The sequence below is a fragment of the Odocoileus virginianus genome, chromosome 18 (genome assembly GCF_023699985.2).
Source record: "Odocoileus virginianus isolate 20LAN1187 ecotype Illinois chromosome 18, Ovbor_1.2, whole genome shotgun sequence".
NCBI lineage: Eukaryota > Metazoa > Chordata > Mammalia > Artiodactyla > Cervidae > Odocoileus > Odocoileus virginianus.
This window is the reverse complement of record NC_069691.1, coordinates 12,835,577-12,858,373: the sequence shown is the minus strand read 5'-3', so window position 1 is coordinate 12,858,373 and position 22,797 is coordinate 12,835,577. Positions and strand designations below refer to the sequence as shown.

At 35.3% G+C, this 22,797-nt stretch overlaps 1 protein-coding gene across 2 annotated transcripts in view; it reads left to right on the top strand.

Moving 5' to 3' along the window:
- The window catches only part of ANXA1 (annexin A1), a 295,662-nt gene extending 273,414 nt beyond the window's left edge, over positions 1 to 22,248 (top strand). The window contains exons 1-13 of one of the 2 annotated variants that reach the window (XM_070480349.1): positions 2,856 to 3,093; positions 9,833 to 9,909; positions 10,006 to 10,114; positions 10,816 to 10,910; positions 11,972 to 12,085; positions 12,527 to 12,617; positions 14,628 to 14,707; positions 14,897 to 14,953; positions 16,791 to 16,884; positions 18,188 to 18,283; positions 19,362 to 19,420; positions 20,780 to 20,902; positions 21,898 to 22,248. In XM_070480349.1, the coding sequence (XP_070336450.1) occupies positions 9,844 to 9,909; positions 10,006 to 10,114; positions 10,816 to 10,910; positions 11,972 to 12,085; positions 12,527 to 12,617; positions 14,628 to 14,707; positions 14,897 to 14,953; positions 16,791 to 16,884; positions 18,188 to 18,283; positions 19,362 to 19,420; positions 20,780 to 20,902; positions 21,898 to 21,954 (1,041 nt within the window). In that variant the 5' untranslated portion in view covers positions 2,856 to 3,093; positions 9,833 to 9,843 and the 3' untranslated portion in view covers positions 21,955 to 22,248. Of the gene's footprint in view, positions 1 to 2,855; positions 3,094 to 9,830; positions 9,910 to 10,005; positions 10,115 to 10,815; positions 10,911 to 11,971; positions 12,086 to 12,526; positions 12,618 to 14,627; positions 14,708 to 14,896; positions 14,954 to 16,790; positions 16,885 to 18,187; positions 18,284 to 19,361; positions 19,421 to 20,779; positions 20,903 to 21,897 lie in introns of those variants that run through there. The other variant, XM_070480348.1, reaches the window with a different exon arrangement.
- Positions 22,249 to 22,797: the final 549 nt, after the last annotated feature.

Sequence of the window (22,797 nt, the reverse complement as noted above, 5' to 3'; positions counted from 1 at the left end):
ATCAAGCTACCAACGGTATTCTTCACAGAACTAGAACAAATAATTTCACAATCTGTACGGAAATACAAAAAACCTCGAATAGCCAAAGCAATCTTGAGAAAGAAGAATGGATCTGGAGGAATCAACCTGCCTGACTTCAGGCTCTACTACAAAGCCACAGTCATCAAGACAGTATGGTACTGGCACAAAGACAGAAATATAGATCAATGGAACAAAATAGAAAGCCCAGAGATAAATCCATGTACTTATGGACATCTTATCTTCGACAAAGGAGGCAAGGATATACAATGGAAAAAAGACAACCTCTTTAACAAGTGGTGCTGGGAAAACTGGCCAACCACCTGCAAAAGAATGAAACTAGAACACTTTCTAACACCATACACAAAAATAAACTCAAAATGGATTAAAGATCTAAATGTAAGACCAGAAACTATAAACTCCTAGAGGAGAACATAGGCAAAACACTCTCCGACATAAATCACAACAGGATCCTCTATGACCCACCTCCCGGAATGTTGGAAATAAAAGCAAAAATAAACAAATGGGACCTAATGAAACTTAAAAGCTTTTGCACAACAAAGGAAACTATAAGCAAGGTGAAAAGACAGGCTTCAGAATGGGAGAAAATAATAGCAAATGAAGCAACAGACAAAGGATTGATCTCAAAAATATACAAACAGTTCCTGTAGCTCAATTCCAGAAAAATAAATGACCCAATAAAAAAGGGGCCAAAGAACTAAACAGACATTTCTCCAAAGAAGACATACAGATGGCTAACAAACACATGAAAAGATGCTCAACATCACTCATTATCAGAAATGCAAATCAAAACCACAAAGAGGTACCATTACACGCCAGTCAGGATGGCTGCTATCCAAAAGTCTACAAGCAACAAATGCTGGAGAGGGTGTGGAGAAAAGGGAACCCTCTTACACTGTTGGTAGGAATGCAAACTAGTACAGCCGCTATGGAAAACAGTGTGTAGATTCCTTAAAAAGCTGGAAATAGAACTGCCATATGACCCAGCAATCCCACTCCTGGGCATACACACTGAGAAAACCAGATCTGAAGGAGATACATACACTCCAGTGTTCTGAGAAAACCAGATCTGAAGGAGATACGTACACTCCAGTGTTCATCGCAGCACTGTTTATAATAGCCAGGACATGGAAGCAACCTAGATGCCCATCAGCAGATGAATGGATAAGGAAGATGTGGTAGGTATACACCATGGAATATTACTCAGCCATTAAAAAGAATTCATTTGAATCCATTCTAATGAGATGGATGAAACTGGAGCCCATTATACAGAATGAAGTAAGCCAGAAAGATAAAGACCAATACAGTATACTAACACATATATACGGAATTTAGAAAGATGGTAACGATAGCCCTATATGCAAAACAGAAAAAGAGATACAGATGTACAGAACAGACTTTTGGGCTCTGTGGGAGATGGCGAGGGTGGGATGTTTTGAGAGAACAGCATTGAAACATGTATATTATCAAGGGTGAAACAGATCACCAGCCCAGGTTGGATGCATGAGACAAGTGCTTGGACCTGGAGCACTGGGAAGACCCAGAGGGATGGGGTGGGGAGGAAGGTGGGAGGGGGGATCAGGATGGAGAATACATGTACATCCTTGGCTGATTCATGTCAATATATGACAAAAACCGCTACAATATTCTAAAGTAATTAGCCTCCAATTAATAAAAATAAATGAAAAAAAAAAAGAAACTATCTCCCTTGATTTTTCCAAACCTGATATATACATACATAATAACCTGAGATATCTAAGAGAAAAAGAGCTACTAAAATGTAGCATAAACTGAATTATAATACTATGACAGAGTTCATACTTGTGCATAGTTTAATGGAAACATCATATATAACTTTGTAAGGTTTCATGAAGAATAAAAGTGAATCATCGAGACTACCAAACAAATTTCCTTTCCTTGCATCAAGTGGGAAATTTCTTGTGATACCTGTTCGTTGTGGAACAGCTGCTACTCCACTAATCCTTTCATTTTGTACTTCTGGTTTATTGTTCAAATTGTCTAGAATACCAAGCATCTATTTGTATGAAAGTTTATATATAACTTAATCTATAAAAGGAATTAATGTATTAAGCCTTCTAATGTCAATATTTTCTTAGAATGTCATAATGGTTATATTTCTAGGATTAACTTTGAGATTTTGAGACAATTTGGAACTTTATGTCTTTTCCACTTCTTGTATATATCAACAAGGTGTATGCAAGCATAGAACATCTTTTGCTTTGAAGGCAGGAAAAATGTAGTGAAATAGAAATAGAAAACTATCCAAGCTGATTCACATTATTGTATAGCAGAAACTAACACAATATTGTAAAGCAATTATAACTCCAATTAAAAAAATAAAGAATAAAATAACAAAAAGGAAAATTACCCAGTATTTAATAACACTAAATTTTGCAGGTATATATATATATATATATATATATATATATATATATATATTGTTTCTTAACTCTCACAAGAATTCTAGTAAGTTGGCAGCCTAGAAAATATTATCCCTATTTCACAAAAGTTGAAACAAATTCAGGGAAGTTAAATATGCCCCCCCAAATCACATAATACCTAGTGGTGAAGCTGAGACTTAACCAATGAGAGTTTTATTTTGTTTTAAAGTTTATAATTTTTCATTCCACAATTCGTTTAACTAAAAAAAGTATGTCAGTCATTGGTATCAGGATTGAGGCAGATAGTACTGCATACTTGAACACCTCTTGTATGCGGTTTCCCTGAAAAAAAGCAGTGCAAACGAAAGAAGCGGAAAAAAAAAAAAATCTGTACTTCCGTTTCTCTTCCTTTTTGCTGTCAGCTCTGAGTTGGCTTAGTGAATAGTTTTGCAAGGCTTGTTTCACTTTGGGGCAAGGCTGAGCCCTGTATTTCAAACAAAAGACAGCCTGTTACTAACTTCTGGTTGCTAGGTGTGGCCTCCTTTGAAATTCTATAAAATCAGAAGCTCAAGGTTCCACTTCCAGCACAAACCGTTCAGAGAAGAATCTCTCTTTAGTTCTTTGTACAGAGGTGAAAAAAAAAAACAAAAAGGTAAGTCTTGGTTTTCCTTTAAGTTTTGGCTGTTTTGATAACTTTTACCGTCAGTGTTTAATGTTACGACTGTGGAATTTATGGCTAGCTGCACTTATATCTTTGACAAACATTTCTGTAAGATTACATTGGGAATTTATATTTTGGGAATCACAAATTGTGATGTTTTATTTTTACTTAGTTAAGAAATACAATTTTAAAAACAAGAAAACTTTGCTTAATACTGGCTTTCTGTACTGTTGGTGAGTTACCATGGAAAAGAAGAGATGAATGTGTTTGTTCCTACAAGTTACGAGTTTCCAAGGTCTGTGTGAACTTTATGTAGAAATCATGATGAATGGTGGGTATTTGTGGGGAGCCAGGCCTGAAGAACCCAGAGGTGGGTTTCAGGGACTTAAATAATTTATTTTTTTCCTAAAAAAAAAAAAAAAAAAAGATTCAAATCTCATAGTGGAAATTATGCCCTTTGTAATTAACATTTTAAATTAATGTTATGTTCACTCAGGCAGTATAAATAAATGAGGATCCACTTATTTCATTTAGAAAGGGTGTGGTCACATTCTTTCCCCTGGAGCCTCTGTGTCATAGACTGGATTTTCAAGTGCAGATTTGAAAACCTAAGGGGAAAGGAAACATTTCCTGGGTGGTGTCAGATAATTTATCCCTTGGGAATGTCATTAGGGTCCTCCGAAAATTATTCCACTTAGTAGCATCTTGATAGTCGAATGAGCTAATGGCTATAAAACTCCTTAGGAAAGCGAAAAGCATATCTAAAGTAGAGATTTTACTGGTGTTGGATGTATGTGCAAAAGTGAGGGATTTTTGAATCCTAACCACATATCTGGCTCTTGTTTATTACACATGTTCCTTCAAGAATTTTTTCTTAGCTCATTCTCAGTGTTAAGTTGAATGATCTGATATCTAATTTTTAGTGCTAGTTAATCAAAAACGATGTGCTTTTCTTGCCTAGTTTGTGTCTAAAATTATGTTTGGACTTTGAAAAAAGCAATATTCTCCTCTGCCCACAGGAATGTATTTTGGTAGGCACATTGCAGAACAACTTAAATGTGGTAAAATGCCAATTTCATAATTCCAAAATTCCTAGCCTCTTCTCCAGAAGCTGGGTTACCATCCTAGCCCCAGGCTCAACCACACCTGGCAGATAGCCATCATTTGACAGAGGTTGACAGAATAGTTAATAATAATATTATTAAGAAACCAACTAGAGTTTCATGGTTATTAAATACTTTTTCAATCAAAGGATCTGCAAAGATTGGTTTCTATTGATGTTAGCTTGTTCAGCTGCTGCTTAATCTCTAGACCCATTAAGTGATGACATATTTGAAACCAGCGGACATATTACTTTTCAGCGATAAACCAAAAGCTGTCTTTTGAGTAAATGATTTCCTCTTTCCTTAAAATGGGAGAGATTTTTATCAGAAAGATAAGAACAGATACAATTTATGTAATACCTTCCTTCACTATGGGCTTCCTGGTGGCTTAGACCCTAAAGAGTCCTCCTACAGTGCAGGAGACCCAGGCTCAATCCCAGGATCAGTAAGATCCCCTGGAAAACGGAATGGCTATCCACTTCAGTATTCTTGCCTGGAGAATTCCTTGGACAGAAGAGCCTGGTGGGCTGCAGTCTGTGGGGTTGCAAAGAGTCAGACACAACTGAGCGACTAACATCACTCCACTTTTCTTTCATTATGCTTATTTTATCCACCTCCTGGTACTTGAGGTGAAATTTAAGACTAGCATTTCAGAGCTGTAAGGAATCTCAGCTACTGTTCATTTCAACTCTTATTTTTATAATTGGAGAGCCCTCCTCACCCCAAAAGTTAAATGTTTTCTTCAGGTCATATGGCCAGCTAAAGAGAATCAAGATATGGTTCAGAACTCTTCAGTTCTTATTTTTACATCCTATAGTTGTGGATAGAAAACATTAGTTAAATTAGTATAGATATTTTCCCTAAATAATTAGCACCGATACACTATTTGTTCATTCAATAATGCTTTCCAGCATACTAAGTACCAGGCATTCTGCCAGGCATGGTAGATTATCATTGCCCCCATGGAATGCCACTAAAAATATAGATGAGTAAATAGAAAGTGATAATGCAGAATAAATAGGGGCAAGTGTAGAGGTGAAGGCAGGATGCTTTGGGAGAGCACAGATGGTCGCTTACCCCAGTGTTAAACTAAGGTAGGCCCATTTGGAGGATGTGGTGAGATGTAGGCTAAGTCCTCTCTAAGAAGCATCATTTAGGCAAAGAGAATTGGATATGGAGGATGAAATAGCATGCCAGGCAAACAGAACACCCTACTCAAAGGCCTGGAAGCGAAACATTCATGAAACTACCTTTCATAAAGTGTTTCTTCATAAATCATGCCTTTGTACAGTCTAATTGCCTTTTCTCACATTAGTAGGTGTGGGAAAGACTTATGAAATATATAATTGAGGAAAAAACTATACAGACCAAAGCATTGAAAAATAAACTCCCTCAGGCTGGGGTAAAACCTGCCGCAGTCTCCATGGGCTTACTGTGAATGAATTTGATTCTTAGCTATAAGTTATTAAAAATATCATTGATCATTAAAAGCATATACACTCTTTTGGAAACAGAAAGCATGGATTTATGTATGCCTTGATACTTGCCACTAGTATCTAGAAAACTGCCAGAAAAAATTACATTTTTCCCCCGGGTAGAAAATGGGAATAATGATGGTGTTCTCTGCAAAGATCAGTTTCTGCTGCTGTCTTTGCAGAACTCTAATCTTTCTTACTTATCATCAGGAAGGCATGATAGACCACAAAACTCAGTTTCCTCTATCAAAAATTTTGGAAGTAGGGTTTCATGAAGCTGACAGAAATAGAAAATATGGTTTTTAAAGTTATTAAAAGCTGTCTTGTAATAATTTCAAACCGTCAGAAAAGTTGCAAGATTTTGCACAAAATTGCATATACTTTTTACCCAAATTCCCCGTGTTAATATTTTACCACATTTGCTTTATCATTAATTCTTCCTTTCTACCCTCTCTATATAGTTATTTTTACTGTATCATTTAAGAGAACACTGCAGATATGATGTCCGTCTTTCTCTAAATACTTCAACCATAGTGCAGTTTAAAAAAAAGTCATGAAATTAACTTTCATACAATGTCTTAGTTTTCTCAAACTGTACAGTTGGTATAATTGCTAATGTACCATTTCTAGAATACCTTTCTCTTATATTTAGCAAGCATCATTTAATGCATATTTACCTTCTTTTAATTTCTTGCTGAGTGAGAGGAAGAAAGCTCTCTTATGACATAAAAATGTTAATTTCTAGAAAGTTATATACTTTCTCATAGATAAATGAAATAGGTAGGCAGTGCATCTTCACAGATTATTAATTAGAAGACACTTGAATTTTATTAATTTCCCTGTAAGTCAGTCTATTTATAGATGTTCAATTTAATCTTTAAATTAGATGATGCTAAGGACTTAGATAAACTTGGTTTCAAAGCTCATTTGTAGCCAGATTAAATATATATAGAGCCAAGGAATATTAAGAAAATAGGCTCTTAAATACCTAGTACATATTCTAAATGTTGCAACTAAAAAGAAAGATGGAAAAAAAGCCTCTTGTGAACTCATGGCATTATTAATTTTTTATTTTTAATGTACAATTCTAATTTCCAGACTGGATCATTCTCTGAATAATAAAAATATGTGACAGACACTTATATAGCATGTGGCAGTCTATAAAATGTGTTTGCATGCATTATTTGTTGATATTAAGAAATCTTACCTTCAAATTATTAAGTGGGTTTTATCGAGTACAACACATTGGTTTTCATGCAGAGGTTAGGTATTGAAAAGACAGAATGGTTTAGCAATACAATTTGAGCAAAATACTTTTGCTGTTTGTGGTATTTCTAAGGTATGTAACAACTATTCAAGGTTCTGTTAAAACATGGAGTTGCATTTGGACACTTAACTAGCAGTATATGATCAAATCTATTTCCTGTAGGGAGTGGTTTTTTTTTTTTTTTAACATCCTGTCACATTCTTTGTATCTTTAAGCTTTGCTGAGAGCTAGTGGATCTTATCTGGCTAAATAGAGATTCCATTTTCCTCTAATTGCTTTCCTGAAGAAGGTTCTATTCAGGCTGTTTCTCTTTTTCAGACCATATTCCATATCACACTTTTTCAGGTCACCCAAATAGCTTCCGACCAAGATCTAGGAGCACAGAAGATATGTCACAAAGCTGTGTTCTCTATGGACATGTGTGAAACAAATTATTTAACCCTTTTATTTTGTTATTTTGTATAATATAATTAATAGAGCAATATTTTCTAGTCTTTCTCAAGTTTATTCTTTTAAGAAGTTAATGCATTATATAAGCATTTTTAAGTGAAAAAATTGTGATGTACAGTAAAGTTTTCATAAAATTTATTTTGAAATTGTGAGGCTCATTTTAAAAATTATATTTGACAATATTCTAATCTCCTCTTTGATCGCTTTTGGTATTTCACTTCTAACTGAAAAAAGTGGAACTATTGGAACATCTGTTTCTATTGCTGAAGAAAAGTCACTCCACTAAGTGACCGATTGTATCACTCATTTTGAGAATTCTACTTTCTAAAGGACGTGGATGAGATAAAAAATGGATATTTTAAATACCTGCAACCTTGCCAGAAATTGCAGGAAGTTCTGTATATGCCAATTAAGCAAGAGGAAAATGAAACTCCATGTGCCAACAAAAATTGCAGCAGATTATGGTGAAATAGGAACTAAAACCTTGTGTAAAATTGTACACCATGACTTTAGCTCAGGAAATAACTTCAAGTTGATCAGTTGCTGGGGGGAAGAGATTAAATAAGTGCACAATATATTGGTTCTCCTCACAGATGACAGAACAGTAATTTGAACAATTCCCATGATAATTAAGTAGAGATAGTTTCTGCTTTGGATATTATTTCCCTCATGTATTTAATCTCATTACTTAGAATTTCTGCCACTTTTCAGCAGGTGGGGATTGAAATACTTTGTCTGAACATACCAGTAAAGAATCAGGCTATGGGTTTTACTCCTCATGAGTCATTTAGCTTCACAGGCAAAATTTAAAACTGCTAAGATCAACCTTCCAATCTCTTTCAGATGTACTCATAATAACAGTCTCCAGAGAAATAAAAGGGTGTGGAGAGATCGATCAGCATAGACCTGGAGCTTAGGCTCCTTAAAAAAAAAAAAAAAAAAAAAAAATCCTAGACAAAAAGGATTCTTGGGAGCTTCTTTTGTAGATAATACAGGAAATGCATTAATTTTTTAATGTACTTCAAGTTTTAAACATATACATAGCTTACTAAATAAGAATATTGCTGAACGATGATAGTAAGTCAAGCAATTTTCTTGAACATACAGTTTTCCAAAGGAGGGCATGCATGATGCAGTTTCACTCTAAAGAATCCTGTTAGAGCAAAGAGCTGGTATAAAATAATTCTTTTCCAGGATTATTTTGTATTGGGTAGGAAAAAAACAACAACACATATAGGATAAGAATTCAGACAGCTTAAATAGAAGAAATGTGAGTGTAGTGATTATTCCAGGTGCTGAAATAATTTTATACCAAGAAATGGAAAAAAAACCTGAATTATTTCAAGGAGAAATCTCACAAGAATATCTGTTTGTTCTTTTTCTTTAGGTAGAGTTTTGAGTCTGAATCCACTCCTGTAGATTGTCATAGATTAATTTATTTATAAATGTCAGTATAATGTTCTTTCTCTACCCAATAGCTTTGTTCAAGTCCTCATTAACCCCTACATGGATTCTCCCATGGCTTACTAAGTGTCTCTAATCTTCCATCTTGCCCATCTCCTAGGCATTCTCTATGACACAGGATGAGTCATCTTTCTGAAATATAACTTTCATTTTAAGAAACCCATCAATGTCCATTAATGTTTATCCAAAATTTGGAAACACATTTGAACTTTTAAATTTGGACTTCTTGAGCTAGTAAAGTCTTTTCAGTTTCCTGAGTATGACAAACTTCTCTTTTTTTCTCTTTAACTTTTTAGCCAATTTAATCTCAAACCTTCCCCCAAAAGAGTCTCATATCACCCAGAACTTCCCCTAAGAATTGTTCTTAAACTTTTGAGTTTTCTTAGGAAGAGCAGATACTGGCTTTAAGTTTTTGAGGCAAAGGATGTTTCAATGTTTTTGCGCCCTCAGGGCTTGGTATATAGTGGTTGGTTTGTAAATTTAGGACAGTGAAATGAAACACCAACCTCGCTCTTTACAGCCTATATGCTTACGTATAAATGTCATCTGAGCCCTAAGGTTAGGCTTGAATATACTGAGAAAGAGCTACATTTCTGAGGCTTTGGGTTTCTGTTCAAGGGTAGTAGAGTCTCTTTAAAATAAACTCAGATCTAGGGACTTCCCAGGCAGTCTAGTGGTTAGGACTCCTGCTTCCACTGCAGTGGGTGTAGGTTCGATCCCTAGTTGGGGAACTAATATCCCACATCTTTTGGCATGGCCAAAATAAATAAAATAAAATAAAATAAAAAGAGAGACACCGTACATTAAAAATAAACAAACAAAAAAACCCCACTACATCTAGCATTTTATGATGCTCCTAAAACTAATCCTGCAAAGTAAAAGCAAGGCTGCTCTATGTTTTATATGATGGAGTGGTATGTATATGTGGTGAGTTTGTGGTTTGTAAAAGCATCAACCTGTTTTCTTTTCAGATCCTTCAAAAATGGCAATGGTATCTGAATTCCTCAAGCAGGCCTGGTTTATTGAAAATGAAGAGCAGGAATACATTGTAAGTCAAGTGACAATAAAATAACTTATTTAAATAGTAGTATTAAAATAGAAGCAAATGTAAGTGAATGGACAATAATTTATTTTTCATTCACAGAAAACTGTGAAAGGATACAAAGGTGGTCCTGGGTCAGCAGTGAGCCCTTATCCTACCTTCAATCCATCCTCGGATGTTGAGGCCTTGCATAAAGCAATCACAGTTAAAGGTAATTCTGTCTTCCCCAAATAGTCCCCTCCTAGACATTTCAGAATGGCTACTAAAAAACAAACATGTGCAATGGAAAGAGTCTGCTTCATTTTGAAGATAAGAGTTCTTTATCAATGAAGTTACACTTCCTTTCTCAGCACTTAGGAGATTTTGATTAAATTGGTAGACTCTACTGCTACAAGATATCCTTACAAAGCTCATTTCTAACAGTGAATGCTGAAGTCAGCACCTCTGCTCACACTTAAGGTGTGAATTAGGAACAAACACTACAACACTGAGGGCTGGGGAAAATTTCTTCTTCCTTTGGTGTCTCAGACGGTAAAGAATCTGCCTGCAATGCAGAAGATCCTCGTTCAGTCCCTGGGTTGGGAAGATCTCCTGGAGAAGGGAATGGCAACCCACTCTAGTATTCTTGCCTGGAGAAACCCATGGACAGAGGAGCCTGGCAGGCTGCAGTCCATAGGGTCACAAAGAGTAGGACACAAATGAGCCATTTTCACTTTCTCATTCAAGCGAAGGGGCTATCATCCCAAGGGCTTCCATCTGATACACAGAGTCGCATCCATGTCCCAGCCTGTTATAATTTATACTTTGTTTTGTGAAGAACTTCATTTGATGCATCTTGATAATGAATCATTTTATGTCTGTTATTGATGATAAAGAAAATTGATTTAAAGTCTAGAGGCCCTTTATTTCCAGGTGTGGATGAAGCAACCATCATTGAAATTCTGACTAAGAGAAACAATGCACAGCGTCAGCAGATCAAAGCAGCCTATCTGCAGGAGAAAGGAAAGGTCGGTTGCAGTGGTTAATTTAGATAATTAATTTCAGTCATATTTATGTTTAAATATAGCGTTTGATGGGCTTCTCAGGTAGCAGTGGTAAAGAATTTTCCTGCCAATGCAGGAGACACAAGAGACACGGGTTTGATCCCTGGGTGAGGAAGATCCCCTGGAGTAGGAAATGGTAAGCCACTCCAGTTCTGTTGCCTGGAAACTTGCATGGACAGAGGAGCCTGGTGAACGACAGTCGATGGGACCGCAAAGAGTCGACTACAACTGAGTGTGCGCGCATTGATTTTGAAATACAGTTGCTAGTTCTTTCAGTCTCGCCACTGTTTCCCATTACAACTAAGTCTGGGATTACTGTATTTATCCTCTTGGTTGCAATGTAATCAATTCTATCGAATTTGCTGGTTTTATGCATTGTTTTGATTCTTTGCACATGTGGTGTTCTATATTGGAGATAAGCCTTTAACTTGAACATAACAGATGTCAAGATTACTGTTGGCAGTAAGAAATATGTTCTGATTGAAATGTGACTTCTGTTAAATTTTAAACTGAGCTGTTTAGTGTCTGAATGTAAAGTTTATATGTATAATTCTACTTTAAAAGTAAGATTTCTATTTTATACAAAATATGGGTAATTTTTTTAAGTAGTGAAGTTATAAAACCACATAATGTCTGATTATAAAGCTTATTTGAAAAGTGCAAATCTCAATGGTTGGAAAAGTTACTAATACATTACTAATACTTATTTTTAAAGTATTCTCATTGCTATTTCTGTTAATACACAACCCCTATCTTTTGAGCTTTGTCATTTATTCCCTCTATAAAAGATTGAGAATGCTGTCCTTTAAGGAGTTATCAATGAATTCAGTAAATTTCATTCTAATCACTCTAGAACCAAAAAGATTAAGGTATTAAATATTGTGTACCATTTTTGATGTAAAGGGAAGGAGCTATGAAAAATGGTTGGGTTTAGGACTCAGTAAGATTAGGTAAAGATCAGGTGACACTGCTTTACTATATCACCTAATGTGTTACTTACTAAAAGGTTATATATCATCTTGTAGCCCCTGGATGAAGTTCTGAAGAAAGCCCTCGTTGGTCACCTTGAGGAAGTTGTTTTGGCTCTGTTGAAAACTCCAGCCCAGTTTGATGCAGAAGAGCTCCGTGCCGCCATGAAGGTAAACCGCCTGATTTAAGCAAAGCTCCTTTCCTCAAAGCGTGTCCAAGCCACTTATGCCTCCCAGTATGTTCTCAACAACCAGCACGGGACCACCAGTCAGTGGTAATAAAATGAATAAGTGAATGAATAAACAAATGAAAAAATAGATGCTGGTGTTAATAACTATGTTATTTCCACTATCTTCATGACATTACCATATTTAATAGATCTCACTTTGTATTTATTTGCCCAAGATATTGGCATTAAACACATTTTGTGTTTTAAGCAATATAATACATACCTTATTGCAATTAATAAATATTGTGGATATTTAGTAAATGTTGTGAGAAATTTACTAAATGTCAGATTTAGACAAATTTTGGAACATAATAACTAGTTGATACTTTTGAATGAAGATTTTTCGACATTTCTCTCTCTTTTTTTTTTTTTTTCAATTTAGGGCCTTGGGACTGATGAAGACACTCTGAATGAAATTCTGGCATCAAGAACTAACAGAGAAATCAGAGAAATTAACAGAGTCTATAGAGAAGGTACGTTTTAATGACTAACAGTCCAAGTGTCTTAGTTGAAAAGGCATTCTGATATACTTTTTGAAAAATTTAGTGTGGATGTTAATTATGGGAAAAGTACATATTAAAATATTTCTTTCACTGTCTGTCACAGGACTATCACAAGCACATATGGTTACAAGACACATTAGAGTTCAGTTCAGTTCAGTTCAGTCGCTCAGTCGTGTCCAACTTTGCGACCCCATGAATCGCAGCATGCCAGGCCTCCCTGTCCATCACCAACTCCCAGAGTTTACTCAAACTCATGCCCATCGAGTTGGTGATGCCATCCAACCATATCATCCTCTGTCGTCTCCTTCTCCTCCTGCCCTTAATCCCTCTCAGCATCAGGGTCTTTTCCAATGAGTCAACTCTTCGCATGAGGTGGCCAAAGTATTGGAGCTTCAGCTTCAGCATCAGTCCTTCCAATGAACACCCAGGACTGATCTCCTTTAGGATGGACTGGTTGGATCTCCTTGCAGTCCAAGAGACTCTCAAGAGTCTTCTCCAACACCATAGGTCAAAAGCATCAATTTTTCGGCAATTTAGTGAGGTACAAATAAGGGACACGATTGTTTCAGTCCTCATCAACTTTGCACTTAAAAAAATTGTGTGTCTGAGACAAATGGCCACATAGTATTGCAATGAAAAGCTCAATTCAAAGCACTGAATTTAAATAATTTTCTAAAAACATTTCCAATTTTTCCGAGATCTATTTCATAAAAATATCCCATTGTCTTTCATTTTGAAAAGATAATAACAACAAAAACAAACAAATAAAAACCCTCCAAACATTTGTCTTTGAAAAGGTAAACAGCTTGGTGCTTATAATTCTCTGATGGAAGCTAACTTTACCATTATGAACATAAATAACTTACTCACTGTTAACATCCAGTTAGCTTCATGGGGATGAAGACTAGCCATGGCTCATTTTATCTGTTCAGTGAAACATTTCATTTCAGTGGTATGCTTACCACTGTAAAGAGAGTATCTGCAAATGGGCCTATTGCAGTGCTGGGTCATCACTGTTTTCTTTTTTCTAGTTTCCCAAGCCCCCTGGTTTTTTTTGTTTGTTTGTTTTATTTTCCCAACCCAATATGTAGCACCATAGAGGATCACTCTGTGTGATTTTAAAACCAAGCACAGAGAATACAATAGTCCTCGTGTATTATTTTCACAGCAATCTAATAAAGGAATCAGAATAAGGAAGCTTTTAACCTCATTTTCTGCAAATCTTACCTCATTATCAATATTTATCTTAAATCCATTTATCAGTGACAGTCATCAAGAGGGGCATTATTACTACTTTTTTTTATTTTATAAAACATAGTTTACAAAAGCAAATAGCCATAAATTATTAATTCCCAAGGTACAGTTCAATGACTGTATATTAAAATTTTCTGCCTTCTAGTCAACTATAAATTCAGTTAAATTTTTGCTGAAAATAATAACAGCATTATTTTTTAATGTCAATAAAGGGTGTTTAACAAAGAAACATTTTAAATCTATATCTATTGTAGATGTTTATACATACACATATGCATACATAACTAAATGTATTCCATATAAGATATTTATCATTTCAAAGTAAATAAATACTCTATGTTCAAGCAAGCACTTTGGTTTATCCTTTTAAATAACTGTTCTGTTCACCCCATTGCTTAAATTCTGGTGTGATTTATTTCAGAAATAGTTATCTAATAATGTATACCTGTGCAATTTATTCTTGTTAGCAAAAGCTTTAGGGCTGTAGAGTTTCATTCACAGTATTATCTAAATTGTTTTAATTGCCTTATAGAAAATAAATTTGATGATGAAAAATTTTACTTGCTCTGATTTCACTTTATTAAAAAATAAAACTATTTGAAGTGTGTTCCATAAGTCATTGAACATTTGGCATTGCCAGTTGTGAGCCAATATAGAGATGTTAGATATTATAATCATCACCATTATCACTAGTTTACTACAAAATATAATTTTCCTATTTCTCAGAACTGAAGAGAGATCTGGCTAAAGACATCGCCTCAGACACATCTGGAGATTATGAGAAGGCTTTGCTTTCTCTTGCTAAGGTATAACTAAAATAGATCTGGAAATGTCTCTTTAATGAAAAGTAAAATCTTAGATTTCATCTCTCTCTAGAAATGAGCAATTCACTCCTTTTTCTGCAAAGAATATTACTCATCTGATTTTAAGAGAATAAATAAGCCATGTGATTATATGCTAGAAAACTACTTACACAAGAATGGGATATTTTCCAGGGTGACCGATCTGAGGAGCTTGCTGTAAATGACGACTTGGCTGATTCAGATGCCAGGGTAAGCAAGTGCTTATAAATACTCTTAGAATCCACTTTGCTACTTCAATTAGGTCAGACCTGAGGTGAGGTATCACTTGAGGGCCTCCACGTGAAAACAGATATGGGATTCTCCAAAAGGATAATGGCACCTAATGTCCATTTCCTGAGTGATGCCCACCAGCCAGGACTCAAGCAATCCAAGAGAGGAAATGTGGTCTTTATGTTTTCAACAAGTTGCAGTGTTCATGAAGCTGGAGAGGATTGAGAAAGAATAGTAGGAATTTGATCTGTTATTGAGAAAACTCTGAATTTTTATTTTACCAGGTATAAGAAAGTAAAAGTGAAAAGAATAAACACATCTAACAATTCTTTAAACAGTGAACATTGGTTTAGAGGTGTAAGTTTATATTGTAAAAATATTATGGTAATGATATTAAAATTATAAAAGTTATAGCATTTGTATACTTTCAAGTATATTATTGTATGTTGTTTCAGTGAGGTTGCTTATTTTTTAATACATCAGTCCATTGGCAACATTAGAAAAACTGTTGTCATTTTGTAATTTGGAATTTTTGTTAACAAACTGGCATCTAGTATTTACATATGCTTTTCTTATGGTATAGTTAATATTCTCCACAAATTCATCACAGTGAGTTAGTAAAAATAGAAACTTACTTGACTACTCCACTCTCTTTGCTATATCAGTGCATTATCTTGTGCATAATAGGCATTTATTGACTTTTGTTGAATAAATGCACCTATGTCAGTTGTTTGCTCAGAAAGTCCCGAATAACTTTTTATGCCCATTGGAAGTTTTATCATTTTAATAGAAATTGCGCAATCACGTCAAGGAACAAAAGTAAGCATTTGAGTAACTGCCCATAGTAAGAAATTACTCTTATTTGCTGTGATACTTATGAATTTGCTTTCCATTCTAAGACTATCAGGGAGCTTCCCTGGTAGTCCAGTGGTTAGGAATCCACCTTGCAATGCAGAGGACACCAGTTCAATCCCTTGTCCAGGAAGATCCCACATGCCTCGGGGCAGCTAAGCCCACGTGTCTTCAGCCGGTGCTCTGCAACAAGAGAAACCACTGCACACTACAGCTAGAGAATAGCCCCTGCTCTCGACAACTGAGAAAGCCCACATGCAGCCGCGAAGACCCAGTGCAGGCAAAAATAAAAATTAAAAAAAAAAAAAAAAGACTATCAGGGCTCTTAGATGTATATTTATGGCCACTACATGGATTAGTGTGACCCGGGAGGAGGGTCACTTCAAAGGTAACAGAGCATGTTGGTAACAATAAGGCAGAGATTATCTTTTCTATTTACAAAAGAGGAAAGCCTGTAGCTTAATAATGTGAAACTGCATAAGATTATTAAGATATCTTAGTACTAATATCTAGGAACGATTAAGTTGCAGAGTCGGAATTTGAATTCAGAAATTCTTACATCAAAATTCAACATCTAGGTAATGGTTGAATTATTGATTTATTAGTACCATTTGCTGAAAATTACTTTGAACAATTAAAAGCAAAATTAAAAATTAGAGAGTGCCCCTTGAAGTTTTCTTGATATAGAATGTAAACTTAAAGCGAGTTAACTCAATAAATATTTATTTTGCACGCATAGATTCAGTCTCTAGTGTTTGCAAGGCAACTTAAGAGATATTATGGAAGATACTTGACAAAACAAGGTTTCCATCTCTAAGGAACTTGTAAATCTTAGCATTGCCACCTGCTCTGATTGTATTGGACACAAAGCAGCTGCCTCCAAAATCTTTGAAGAGATCTGACATTCTTATGCAGATATCAAATCTGCAGATGGTCAAGTGTTTGTTTTTGTGTTTCTTAACAGGCCTTATATGAAGCAGGAGAAAGAAGAAAAGGGACAGATGTGAATGTGTTCACTACCATTCTTACCACCAGGAGCTATCCCCATCTTCGCAGAGGTAAGAACAAAACAAATGTTCCCTGGAACTGTTTGAAGAAGTCACTTTTTTTTTAAAATGAGGACAAGGAAGAGAAAGGAAATGGCTTCCCTAGTGCCTCAGATGGTAAAGAATCTGCCTGCACTGCAGGAGACCTGGGTTCGGCCCCTGGGTCAGGAAGATTCCCCCGGAGAAGGGAATGAATGGCAAATACACTCCAGTATCCCATGGTAGCAGGAGCCTGGCAGGCTATAGTCTATGGGGTTGCAAAGAGTTGGACACGACTGAGTGACTAACAATTTCAAGAGAAAGCAAGAAAGAAATCTTAATCAGTGACACTCTGAAACCAAATGGATGCAGTGCTCCTGATCTCTTATCGCTACTTGTGCATTTGGCCAGCTTTGTACAGACACCACTTGATAGTATTTGAAACACATTTTATGACTTTGACATGTAGAACATTAGTTCGTTATTTTTACTATTTTTTTCCCTCAAAATTTTTAAATAGGTCTGACAATATATACACATAAAACAGAACACATGAAATTACAATGAAAAAAAAAAAAAGATCTAAGGCTAAGTGAAGAAAAGAGTATCTAGATACTCCAGAAACAAAAACCAAAAGAGGGTTTTTGCCGCAAGACTTAGCCCTGAGTGTTTTGAAAGTCAAGACAAAGGGCAGGTCGTGATGATTACTTCAAGTTTATTATTTGATAACAGCACTCTGATTTTTGAGGTTAGAATTAAAAGGAATCTACAACACAGATCTTTATATAAGGAAAGATCCATTTGCTGTGGCACTTGGCTCTGATGTAGTTACAGCCATCAATCAAATGTCACTTCTAATAAATGTCAACATTTGCAAAAATTTTCCCAAAATACACAGAAGCACAAAAATAGCCATGTGAACTACATCCCTCAGAGAAGATGATGTATCCAAAATATGCTTAGATGAATAGTTAGATTTACATTGTGTTTTTTGAAGTTCAGAACTCCTAAGGAATGTTTTGGGCTTCCCAGGTGGTGCTAGTGGTAAAGAACCTGCCTGCCAATGCAGGATACATAAGGGATGCGGGTTTGATCCCTGGGTTGGGAAGATCCCCTGGAGGAGGGCATGGCAACTGATTCCAATATTTGCCTGGAGAATCCTATGGCCAAAGGTGCCTGGCAGTTGACAGTCCCTGGGGTCACAAAAAGTCAGACACAAGTGAAGTGACTTAGCACACGCACAAGGAATGCTTGACTTCGTGGCCATGGCTGATTTTGCTAGTTTGCTAAAAAACAGGATGTTCTGTACATCTCTAAATTTAAATTTAATATTCAGTGTTTCAGAAATACTCCAAGTATAGTAAGCATGACATGAACAAAGTTCTGGACCTGGAGTTGAAAGGTGACATCGAGAAATGCCTCACAGTTATTGGTATGTAGTCCTGGAGGGGGGAGGGTTTTCTAACTTGAAATTGCATTGTCATTGTTGTCCAATAATTTACAAAGTAGAATAATGAGACAAAAACTCAGATATAATTTATGTTGCAAATAAAGGTAGCATGTAAGATAATGGCAATAAATAGTTAGCTAAAGTTATGCAACAGTCTTGTTAGTAATTGCAGGTATTATTTCCTTGATTAAAAAGATGAGCAGGTGGATGATACTCAACATCTGTTTATACCACGCAATATACCAGGCTGGGCATGGCACAAAGGAAAGCCAAAATGGCCACTAAGAGCATGGGATTTGGAATTAGATAAATGAAGGTCCACATCCTGGTCTGTCACTTGCTAAGTAATCTTGGGCAATCTTAAAGGATTTAGACTTTCAGAAGAAAAGAATTTTAAAGTTTTCCCATTTTATTCAGATGACCAGTCGAGGTTTGGAAACCTACATTATAAAGCAGTGCTTCTCAAACATTAACATGCACATGAACCCTTCGGGAATCTTGCTAAAAGGCAGATTCTAATTCAGTAGGTCTGGGTGGAGACTGAAAGTCTGCATTCCTAACAAATTCTCAGTTGACTCCAGTTCTTTTGGTCCATAGATCACACTTGGAGTAAGAAGGTAGAGAATCTTCTTAATACTGATTGATACATCTGTTAGTATTTTATTGGCAGTTGCCTTATATTTTATGACTGTCCTGTCCCACTTGGATTTTTTTTTTTCTTATTACAACTGGAAGAAAGTATTTCTTGCCTGCCAACATGGCCTTTAACATCTACTGGTTTCCTTGTTTCCATGCAGCGTATCCTCAGGATAGCATAAACTATTGAAGTTGCTATCGGTGGATTTAGGATAATAGGAGATAAATGATATTATCAGAGGACAAAATCACCATCTAAAAAATAGCTTCTTTTAAGCCAAATATCCCTCACTGGGGGTGGATAGTGAGGAACAGGGATGGAGAACAGAATCTTACTTGCAGACCTCTGTATTTCCTATTTCTTTCATATGTACCTTTCTTCTTTTGTGGTAAAGATGTCAGTTAAAACATGCCTCTCTTACAGTGAAGTGTGCTACAAACAAGCCAATGTTCTTTGCTGAGAAGCTCCATCAGGCCATGAAGGTAACATATGATTTGCTTTGGGGAAAAAATTATTGCATGGAGAGAACAGAAAATCCCATATTGTTTAAAAATTACATTTATTTTTTAATATCTTTTCATTAAAAAGAATTACTTTTCTATCCAGTGCAGGAGGTAATACACTTACTTCTTAGAATAAAATTCTGTTAGACCTGTTATATTCTTTTATAGGTAAGATAGTAAGGTGAGCTTGAAAGCAATTTGTATATTACTTATGATTTGTATAAAATCTGAGTCAGCGGAGGAAGGGCGATATACTTCCTCTTTTAATGTATGATTTTAGCAACCTGCTTCTGCTAAGGTTGTAAGTTTTATGATCTCTTCTAAATTTCATTTATCTTTTTTATTATTTTGCTTTCCATGGCATTGCTTAATATGTCATTCTAAGATTTTAAAATGTCATTCTAAGTTCATCAAAGTGTAAGGTGTTATTAAGATGTATTTGAGATATCACTTTAAGTATTTCACTTTATTGTCTAGCTGTATTTTTTTATATAGGATGGTACCTATATACTTGTGAAAAGTTATGAAGTTGTATATTTTTTTCCTTTGCAACTCCAAAATAAGGAAGTCTTAGGAGAGAGTGATCTAACCATTCAATTAATAAGAAAGAGTCCCTGTGATGTGATAGGCATTGTTCCACTAGGTAGTTGGCAGTACAGTTCCTGACCCCAGGCCTGCTGTTATCTAGTGAGGTTATTAGATGGGTAGTGAGAACACCTAGTATTGTTAATGAGAAGAGGGACCTGTGTCCCTGACTTTGGAAAGCAGTGTAGGTGTCAGCTAAATTACAATATGCTATTTGAACAGGATGAGAGCAGGAATGTAAGGAATGAAGGGGTAAAGCAAGTCTGGTCCTGGAGGAGAACATAGCATGTCTCTTTCAGGATAATAAATATAATTAGAGTGATGGTGCATGGTGGAAGAAGTTGTAGAATTAAACAGGACATTGTAAGCTCAGGTGAAATGATTGATTTTCATCCTAATATTAACAGAAGGTCACTAATGGGTTTTAAGTAGATGAATCAGATGATCAGATTTACAACTTAGAAAGTTTACTTTGCAATTCTTGAATAGCTTAGACAGAATAAAGACTGGATAGTGGAAGATCAGTTAGGAAGTTTTAAAAGCTCTATATATGATTCTCTTATCACAGTTGAGTTCGTGTCATTTTATTACCACTTGTGTTTGTGTGTGTGTTTGTGTGTATTTTAATGTGGAAATAGTTTCTCCATAAAAACGATATAGGTTAGCAAAAGAGCTTCACATTCAAACCCACATCCTGCCTTAAGAGTAGGCTTGGAATATAAGGGACACTTAACTATCATTTGTTTTCGACAGGGTATTGGAACTCGTCATAAGACACTGATCAGGATTATGGTTTCCCGCTCTGAAATCGACATGAATGATATCAAAGCATGCTACCAGAAGTTGTATGGCATCTCTCTCTGTCAAGCCATTCTGGTATGTTGTAATTCTCATTATGTTACCCCCACAAATGATAATTTTTTTGCAACTTCTTCAAAAAGAAGGGCTGACTTACTGTATCCATAAATTACATATATAAGATAAATTTGTTATATTAAGATACGGAGACTTTTCTTGTGGTCTAGTGGTTAAGACTGTACTTTAACTGCAAGGGACATGAGTTTGAACCCTGCTTGCTGAACTAAGATCCCACTTGCTGCACAGTATAACCAAAAAACAAAAATTTTTTAAAAAGATACATAATTTAAAGTAAATTGAACTTTCACTGGTAAAATCTGCTAGTAAGTTCTATACAGAAAGACTGCAGATTTTTCAATAGTCATGGAAACAGTTTACCATATATACATTTAGCAATCAAAATACTTTGGTAGAGATATATAATGATTTATGTTGCAATGAATATTGATCTGAGGATTAGAAACTTTTTATTCTAAATTTTTCCTTAACTTTGTCATATGTAGAAAATATAAAATGCATGTTCAAGTTAGAAAGTAAAAAAGAAAGACAAGTCAAGGAGATTTGAACTTAATGAAAGATAGATGACTATTTAAATTCAATTTGGCATTTATATTGGATAACAAAAATCTAACATGAAAAGTGAGACTATCATGGACTTATAACCTTCACTCTGGTTGAGCAAGTCAGAGGTGATATGAAATTATATTTTGCTGTATTTATTCTGTGTTACATTTCATTCTTAGAAAATGATGGCTTTAATACAGAATAATCAAGAGAAGTTTGCAATCTGAATTTTGAAAGCTATTGCTTTTCATATAATCAATTAAAAATACCAGTTATCTGCTATATAAATTTTATTAATTAAATAAGTGATATTCTTATCCAAGATCCTAAAAAATTGATATACTGTGATGTATGTTAAGCCTAATATAATAATTATTCTGTAATTTAAAAATACTTTCTGTTGATTGTGGTCTCAGGTAGCATTAATTATACTTTATTTTTATCAACAGGATGAAACCAAAGGAGATTATGAAAAAATCCTGGTGGCTCTCTGTGGAGGAGACTAAACATTCCTTTGATGATCTCAAGCTTTTTGATCAGAAGACTTTTTAATCATCTTTTCATTCCATATCATAGATTTAAATAGGGAAGTTTCTTCAGTAGGTTTATAGTCTAGTAACTTCTTCCTGAAAAATATAGCCTATAAATCACTTTTTGTATTACAACTCTATAAAATAAAGACAAATTTTTTAAAAAAATATAGTTATTCCAAACTATAAAACCCTATAAAGAGGTTGTTCTAGTAGCAATGCCTAAGAAAAATGTTTACCTTGCAGAAAATAAAATGATTTTACAGGACAGTTGATGTGTCATTGATTTTTCTATTCTGATTTTCTTTTGTGTGTAGTGCAGTTGCTTAATTTGATATCAAGGGACAGGAATCTGAATTTTATATTATGACCACTTGTGGAAATAGATTTTGTATATTAAATAAAATATTCACAGAGTTAGAAAATGAACTTTTTACATTTTACCATCTCTGTGTATGCTCAGTTTTGCCTGACTCTTAGTGACCATGGACTGTGGCCTGCCAGGCTCCTCTGTCCATGAAATTCTGAGCAGCTAACACATTTACTTTGCATTGCATGTATTGTAGCTCATATAGTAAAGACTATCTGCAATGCAGGAGACCTGGGCTCAATCCCTGGGTTGGGAAGTTCCCCTGGAGAAGGGAATGGCTACCCACTCCAATCCTCTTGCCTGGAGAATTCCATGGGCCAAGGGGACTGGCAGGCTCCAGTCCATGTGGTCACAAAGAGTGGAACACAACTGAACAACTAACCCTTTTACCATCTGGATGCAGATTATTGAGATAGTATCTCTGTATAATAGTGGAATTTATTGCATAG